We start from the raw sequence: 8,524 nt of genomic DNA on the forward strand, positions 1-8,524 counted from the left end.
GTTTTCCCTGACCACAGTAGGCAGGTTGTGCTATCCTGGGCAGGGGAAGCAGGGTCCTGGGTGAGGCCAGAGAAACAAGCTGTTTGGAGGGCATGGGAGCCCTGTGTGCTGGGATATTGCGGTAGTGGCTGCAGTAGGACAAGGGAGTGGGGTGTCACGGCTGGCACCACCTGGGGAGGGCAGAGGAGCTGGCTGAGGCGTGTGGGCTGGGCTGGACAGAGCAGCATCTCCTGTGCTGGGCAGGGGGACAGGACCGTGGCTTCAGGGAATGGGGATGCTCCCCTGGCTCAGCTCTCCATTCACTGGTGGTACCTTTTGAATCGCTGCCCAGCCGTGCCTGTTTCCCCTAGCAGAAAGCTTGCCCAGGCAATGCAGCTCGTCGCCTGTGGAGGGTGACTGCTGTAGCTCCTAGGTCCCCAACATGCTCCCTGCCCCCCTGTAGGGCATGTCACGCAGTGCCAAGCCCCGCAGCTGAGTCCCAGAGAGAGTCCTGCCTGCCCTGTATGCCTGTGGGGACACCTGGGAGGGGCAGGGGCAGGGGCCGGGTTGGGGGCCCCGTACCCTGCCTGTTTCTCAAAACCCCACCTTGCTGCTGCAGGAGAAGAGGCTGAGCGCCACGTCCAACCACAGCGAGGACTCGCACGTCTCCAACAGCACTGCCTCTGCCGACTTCAAGGGGGAGGAAGAGAAAGAGGGGGGCAAAGGAGATGGTTTGCACAGCAGGCAGGGTCCAGAAATGCGAGAGCTAAACCAGATGGCCGCTCCCAAGGCTGAGGCGGAGCAGGAGGTGGAGGAGGAGGCCGACCAGGAGGATGACCTGGAAATGGAGTACAATGAGGTAGGAGCTGTGCTGGTGTCACAGAGCCCCCACCCCTTCACCGCAGCATCCTGGGAGCTCCTGCTCATGCCTAGAGCAGCAGGGAGATGCAGGAAGCCCAGGTGGCGCTGGGAGGTGGATGGAGCCGGGTGAGCAAAGGAGCCGGCAGCAGCCCAGGGCCAGGTGGAGGATGAGACGTGTGCGTGGAGGTGGGGTCATGAGTCCAGGGGTTGGGGCCAGGCAAGGCAGGCCTTCCCCTCACAAGACTCAGCCAGCACCTGGACACTCATCGTAGACCAGGAGAGTTGGAAGGGACCTCAGGAGGTCTTATCTAGTCCAGCCCCCCGCTCCAGAGAAGACCCACGCGCATGATCAGAGGTCAGGGAAGCAGACCCTACGATGACAGGCTGAGAGCCCTGGGGCTCTTTAGCCTGGAAAAGCGCAGGCTCAGGGGTGATCTGGGGGCCACCTATAAGTTTATCAGGGGTGACCACCAGCATCTGGGGGAACGTTTGTTCACCAGAGCGCCCCAAGGGATGACGAGGTCGAATAGTCACAAACTACTTCAAGATCGTTTCAGGCTGGACATAAGGAAGAACTTCTTTACTGTCCGAGCCCCCAAGGTCTGGAACAGCCTGCCACCGGAGGTGGTTCAAGCGCCTTCATTGAACACCTTCAAGGTGAAACTGGATGCTTATCTTGCTGGGATCCTATGACCCTGGCTGACTTCCTGCCCTTTGGGCGGGGGCTGGACTCGATGATCTTCCGAGGTCCCTTCCAGCCCTGTTGCCTATGAAATCCAAGCAGGACCAGCCCCAACTAGATCATCCCAGCCAAGGCTTTGTCTAGCCAGGCCTTCAAAACCTGTAAGGACGGAGACTTCACCACCTCTGGTGAGCCTGTTCCAGTGCTTTACTACCCTCCTCATGAGGGAGTTCTTAACATCTAACCACATTTCCCTTGCTGCAGCTTGAGCCCATTGCTCCTTGTCCTGCCATCTGCCCCCACTGAGACCAGCCCAGCTCCATCCTCTTTGCAGCCCCCCTGCAGGGAGGTGAAGGCTGCTATTCAATCCCACCTCCATCTTCTCTTCTCCACACTAAATCAGCCCAGTTCCCTCAGCCTCTCCTCACCAGTCCTGTCCCCCAGGCCCACAACCATTTTCGTTGCCCTCTGCCGGACTCTCTCCAACGTGTCCACATCCTTTCTGTAGTGGGGCCCAAAACAGGACACAAGACTCCAGATGTGGCCTCCCCAGTGCCAAATAGAGGGGCAGAATCACTGCCCTCGATCTGCTGGCAACGCTTCTACCAATGCAGCCCAGGATGCCGGTAGCCTTCTTGGCACCAAGGGCGCACTGCTGGCTCCTGTTCAGCTTCTTGTCTCCTGTCCCCCCAGGTCCTTTTCTGCAGAGCTGCTGCCCAGCCCGTCAGTCCCTAGCCGGTACTGGTGCAGGGGATTGTTCTGTCCTAAGTGCAGGACTTTGCACTTGTCCTTGTTGAACCTCCCGAACCTCCCTCTAGCCCACAGTGCACTTTGCTGAGGACACGCTGATGCGGAGCGATGATGAGGATGACGATCGGCCGTTCCCAGTGGAGAAGCAGCGGCTGATTCGCAAGGACACACCACACTACAAGAAGCACTTCAAGATCACCAAGCTCCCCAAGCCTGAAGCCGTAGTGGCTCTGCTGCAGGGGCTGAACAGCGACGGGGTCCCCAAAGAGGAGGAGGAGGAGGAGCCGGGTGGCTGCAGTGACGGTGCAGAGCCCGAGGAGACAGAGGAAGCCTGGGACGAGGGCGATGTCAAGAACGGAGCCGCGTCTACGCAGCCCTCGGTGAAGGTAGGGCCTCGAGAGGGCATTGAACCAGCGAGGCTTGCCCTGATGCTGTCTCTGGGGTGGTGGGTGCAGGAACCCTTGATGTTTGTGCCGTGAGTGGCCAGGTTTGTGGTTCTGATGAGGATGCTGGGGGCCTCCAGCTTTCCAGGAGAGTTGTGATGCAGGCAGAAGAGCTGGAGTGGGTTGTGCCAGTTTTGAGGCTGGCCAGACTGCTGGTGTCCCAGCTCCCTCCTGACTGTCGTGCCCGTTGCTGCGCGGTGCTGCGTTCCGTGCTGCAGGGGTTGTTTCTGTTCCAGCCTGAGGCAGATCTGGCTGTGCCCATCTGTGGGCATCTTCTGCAGCAGGGAGAGCTCTCCCCTGGACAGATCCTGGCTGCTGGGCTAGAGCCCACGCTGCACAGTGGGCAAAGGCTGCAGAGGAGCACGCCATCCTTTGGGTCCTGAGGAGCTGTGCTAGCATCCCTGCCCCCAGGCCTGGCAGGTGCCTGAGCCCAGCTGTGCCAGGAGAACTGTCCCGTGCTCTCAGCAGTCAGCTTGCCTGGTCCTGCCTGCGCCTTGGGGACCAGCCTGGGCATGTGGCTGCCCCAGGAGCTGGTGGGGAGGCATCTGCTCCTCTCAGCACCAGACCACCGAGCATGGATGGTGCAGATGGGGTGTTTGCCTGGCAGAAGTTGCCCGTGGGCCTGGCCAGGGACCTGCTGGGGAGGGCAAGGAGGGTAGCAGGGGGTGCTCTGCAAGGCACCAGGAGCTGGGCTGGAACATAGCAGCAGAGCCACGGCCCTACGTGGCAGTCAGACTGGGGCTGGTGGGGCTGTTTGCACCGTGGCACAGGCCCTGCAGATCGCAGCCCCTGGGTCTGCCTCAGAACTGGCGCCAGGTGCCAGGACAAAGCACGTGTTGGCGAGGCCTGGCCCAGGTACGTGGGGAACCCTTCACCCAGCAGCTTTGAGGAGCCTTCACTGGAGTGGGTGTGCCTTTGCCCCAGCTGCGTGTGCTCACGCCCACCCTCCAGGCACTGCCTCTTAGGACTGCGTGCGGCTGGCCTGCAGCCCTTCCTCGGGGACCAGCTATTGCCTGGGAATGGGGTGGGCCATGAAAGTGCCCTCGGCCTGGCGTTGTGAGCCAAGGTCTGTTCCCCCGGCAGAGCTGCAGAAGGATCATTGATGCCACGGCTTGTCTCACTGCGGCCAAGTCTACCTGCCAGCCATGGGAGAGCCTCCATCCAGGGCCCCGAGCCCCCTTTGGCAGCTGGGGCAGGCAGCTGGCCTCAGCCCTCCTCTTGTGCGTCCAGGGGGCCTAGGTTGAGGGAGGCGCATCGTGCGGAGCAAGGGTGCACGTGGCAGCGAGCTCCGTCTCAGCACTTTGCGTGGTGGGTGGAGCTCTGGGGAGCCCCTGACCGAGGTGTTTGGTGCTGGAGGCGCGGTGCACGGGCCGCTGGAGGCGGGGTGCACCGGGGCCTCTCTGGGTGGCAGCGGCATGGGGCAGCCTCGGTCCTCGGCCTGCAGCAGCCTGGCGGTGCTCGGGGCCCCCCCTCTTTCCTCCTCCTCCTGTGTCACTTAACCCTTTGCACTTCAATGATTGGGGCCTGCTTGGCTCTCACCCTCAGCGAGCTGCGCCAGCCAGGCGTGGCCCCAGGATGCAGCCTCCTGCTCTCCGCCGAGCGGTGCCGTGGGCCAGGCGGGGGCAGGCTGCGTGGCCGGCCTGTCCTGGGGCCAGTGGCCGGGCTGTCTCTGAGCGGTGGTGTCTCTGGGGCGGTGGTGGTCGTGGTGGTGGGTTTGGTTGACGCTCCACTAATCCGCATGCCTCTTTGCTGGTTCCTGTCCTAACAGGGGGTGTCGTTTGATCAAGCCAATAATCTGCTGATTGAGCCTGCTCGCATTGAGGAGGAAGAGGTCTGTACCACTCTATCCCTGTTCTCTCTGCCAGGCCCCCTCCTGCTTGGCTCCCTTCCCAGGTGGGGTGCTGCTCTGCCTGGGACGAGTGGCTGCTGGGCCTGGCCAATCGCACACGCACAATGATTGTTTCCTCCCTTTCTCCCCCTTCCCTTCCTTTCCCTTCCCTTCCCTTCCCTAATGAGGTGAGAGCGGCTGCTGCAGATCTGGGCTGAGGTGTGGGGAGTGCAGGTTTGGGTGGTGGGACTGAGAGGTTGGATGCTGCTGGACTTGCACCAAAGGAGAAGGAGCGGGAGAGAAGCCAGCACATCACCATCAGTGCTGGCAGCAGGGGCTCCGGGGTTTGTGGCAGAGGTCCTGAGCACAGGCCCCAGGTTCCAGTCTGCAGGAGAGGGCTCGGGGCTCCGGACTGGGGCAGGTGCCTGCTAGCCCAGGTGTCTGGTAAGCAGTGATGAGTGGTCTCAGCGGCTGCCGTGAGGAAAGCCCAGGCCCAGGGTGGCGGGTTCTTCTGGGCAGCTCTTTACTGCAGGCAGTGCCAGGGAGATCCTCTTGCTGCTGCTTGAGATCTCGGCCCGTGCCCGTGGCAGGCTCGTTTCCTGCTGCCTGGACTAGTGCTCTGACCGCTGTTGGCTCCTCGTGCTTGTCGCCACGTTCTCGGACTGGTCCTTGTGCCCGTCTCGGGGCAGCTGGGCCGTGCCTGGCTCTTCTGTCCCATCAGCCAGCACAGCAGTGGTGCTGGCAGCTGCAGGTCTACTTGACTCTGTCCTAGTCCAGCTGGCTCTGCAGGACACTCCAGCTGGGGTACGTACTGAGGCCCTGGGGACTGAGTGCGCAGCACTGCTGGCCTAGCAGCGTCCCCTTGAGCTTGCGTCTGCTCTCCTCTGTGTGTGTGTGTGTGTGTGTGTGCGTGTGTGTGTGTGACTTTGAGGCCTCGCCTGCTTGGCACTGGCGCAGGAGTTTCTGAGAGAGGGACAGAGAATCTCATCTCCCTGCAGAGCTTTGGAAATCCTTTTTCCCCAGGCAGGGGCAGGTGAAGCGTCCTCCGGCTTTGAGGGATTGTCCGCTCTCCCTGTGTGCCTGAGATGTCCTGGAGCTTCGGAGGGCAGTCGCATCCTCCCGCTTCCCCTGGCGCAGTGTGCAGCAGGCCATGGGCTCTCCCTGCCTCTCACGTGGGGCCTCTGGCTCAGAGCGCCTCATGCCAGCTGCCTGGCACCACGGTCCTTGGTCCTGAAGGAGCAGCTCGGGAGAGCCCTGCATCCCAGGCCTATGCCCACAGCCAGCCTGGGAGCAGTGGAGTACTTGGGCCCCGGGCAGTTTGCAGCTGCGAGGCCTAGACTCGTGTGAGAAAGTGGAGCTGAGGTTGTTCCAGACAGACTGTGGCACTGCCGCCTTGGCCCCCTACACCTGGCACTGCCCTCGTTTCCCAGCCAGCCTCTTGCAGCAGGGGGTGATCTGCGTCCGGAGGAGCCACAGGTCTGCCAGTGCTCTGGGTGCAGGGTGTGCTCGGGGGCTGCCCTTGTCTCAGAGGCCCCTTGCTGCTGCTTTGCGGGGGAAGCCGGCTCTGAACAGTGCAGCTCCCACCCGCTTCCACACAGCCCCGTCCCTCATGGGCAGGGGAAGGATTTCTCTGTGCTCCCTTGTGGGCCGCATGCCCCTATGGCCAGCACAGAGCCCAGACCACAGCTGGGCCTGTCCTCTGCTCAGCCTGCGAACAGCTCTGCCCAGGGGATCCCGCAGCCCCACGGGGCTTCAGGGCTCGTCTCCCCAAACCATGGCAGCTTGTAGCCGCAGGGCAGGCTGGCCCCTGCTGCATTTTCTTGGGCTCTGCCTGGCCTAGTTGTAATGTAAATGGCTGGTGTGGAGGTGATGCCTGTCCCTTTCCACAGTGATGAGCTATCCACTGCCCTCAAGGGGCCAAGCCTCGCCTGATCCCAGCTCTCTGCCAGGCATTTTTCTTGGTTATTGATCCTGGCTGTCCCGTTGCTTTGCTCTTCCTGCTGCCCCTGCTGGTCCCTGCCCAACTTGGGCTGCTGCGCACAGCTGTCCTGCAGCCCTCCTCAAGCCCCTGCGAGAAGGCCAGCAGCAGTGTTGGTAGGCAGCACTTCATCCGTGCAGGCTCAGGGCTCTCTTCCTCGTGCTCTGTCTCCTGCCCTTGTGTGTGCTCTTCCTGAGCCTTGCTGATGGTGCAGGGCCCTGGGTGGATTCACCCATCGCTGGCTGATTCCCAGGGGCTGCGGCTGGGGAGGAGGGAGGTGGGGTTCTGCAACACTTCCTCTCCCCCTGACTATCAGCTGTTTACAAACCAAGGCCAGGTATGAGGCCCCACATGTCTGGTGCCTGCCTACAGGGGCATCCTCTCTGCCTCAGATGGGGCTGCCAGTGGGAGGAGAGTGGAGCAGCCCTCTCCTGGAGCTCAGGATTGCAGCACAGCTCCCCCCTCATCCTGCAGTGCTCTCAGCCCACACTCACCCCAGTTTCCTCTTGCCAGGACCCCTTCACCCAGTGCCCCTGGGGCACGAGCCACCAGCTTCAGGGTCCCGTTAGTCGGGTGCCCGGTCCCGAGCCAGCAGCCAGGTGACTCCAGTATTTCCCGATTTGGAGCCCTCTCCTGACTTTCCTTGAGACAGTGCACCTGTGTCCACGTTTGTAGCTCGGGGCAGGTCTTTCTCCGTGTCCCACCAGGGCTGTTTGTGAGGAGCTGAAGGGCAGGGAAAGGCTATGCTGCAAAACCGTGCTCAGACTGAGACCTCACCTGAGACACAGGTGGGCATCTGGAGAGGGTGTCCGTGCGGCAGGAACCCCAGCCATCGTCCTTAGCACGAAGCGTGTCGGCCTTCATCTGGCCAGAAAAAGAATAAAGGGCGTGCTACCAGGTGGCCAGCAGTGAGCTGCTGCAGCATGGTGGAAAGAAAAGGACCTTGGCAGGGGAGCGCAGCTGCACCGGGGCTGCTTGGCTGCCTCGGAGCCAGGAGAGACCAGCAGGCAGAGGAAGGGAGGCAGGTCACCAAGGTGGGGGGCCAGGCCAGGGAGCAGCAAGACGGTGCCGGGACAGAACGAGGAAAGGGGAAGATCCAGCTGGCGGGGGATGTTGAAGACCGTAGGAAGAGGCCCTACAGCTATGTTAGATGGGGAGGAGAGGCCAGGGCAGCAAAGGCTGTGCTGCCAGTGGAGAGGCTGAGCAGTGAGCAGAGGCCTGAATGGGGCAGAGGTGCTCAGCCAGCCCCCCGCCTCGGGGCTGGCAGGGTGGGACAGCGCGTGTTGGACTAGAGCTTTTGGCAGTCCCGAGCGAAGCCGAGTGGGCAGGGCCTGCCAAGTGCTACAGCCCCGAGTGGGCAGGGCTGGCCGAGCGCTACAGCCCCGAGCAAAGCTGAGTGGGCAAAGCGGGACAGTTCACCGCAGGGTGCTGAAGGCACTGGCTGAAGAAGTCTTGGAGCCACAGGCAATCATTTTGCAAGGTTTTGGCTGGCAGGCGAGGTCCCAGGGCGGAGGAGAAGGGCTGGTCAGAAGAAGCGGGGACCAGGGAATTCCAGACTCGTCGGCCTGACTTTGACACTGGGAAGTTACCGCAGCACAGTATCTGAAACAACCTGTTCGTCAACCCCTGGAGGAGGAAAAGGGGGGTCGCTAGCAGCCAGCATACGTTTGTTGAGACCAGATCGTGCCAAACCAGCTTGGTTTCCTTTGCTGATGGTGTCGCTGGTTTAGTGGGTGAGGGGAAAGCATTGGGCACAGTATATTTGGACTTCTAGTAAGGTTTTTGATACATCACACACAGTTCTCATGAGCCAGCTGAAGATGCATGGGCTGATAGTAGCTGTGAGGTCGGCATGCAGGTGTCTGGGTAGCTGTTAGTCGGGTGGGTCTAAATGGCCGGATACCAGGCTGGTCGGAGGTCTCCTGTGGGGCTCTGCAGGGCATGGTCTGCTCGGGGCTCTGTGCGGGTTGATGTGCTTTATATTAACGACTTGGCTGCAGGAA

General features: G+C 61.8%; 1 protein-coding gene across 1 annotated transcript in view; it reads left to right on the forward strand.

Moving 5' to 3' along the window:
• The window catches only part of SCRIB (scribbled planar cell polarity protein), a 107,090-nt gene that overhangs the window by 22,561 nt on the left and 76,005 nt on the right, over positions 1-8,524 (forward strand). Inside the window, exons 14-16 of the mRNA XM_025214252.1 lie at positions 599-838; positions 2,341-2,658; positions 4,484-4,546. Of these exons, the coding sequence (XP_025070037.1) occupies positions 599-838; positions 2,341-2,658; positions 4,484-4,546 (621 nt within the window). The remainder of the gene's footprint in view (positions 1-598; positions 839-2,340; positions 2,659-4,483; positions 4,547-8,524) is intronic.

Source organism: Alligator sinensis, unplaced genomic scaffold (assembly GCF_000455745.1).
Source record: "Alligator sinensis unplaced genomic scaffold, ASM45574v1 scaffold987_1, whole genome shotgun sequence".
Taxonomy (NCBI): Eukaryota; Metazoa; Chordata; order Crocodylia; family Alligatoridae; genus Alligator; species Alligator sinensis.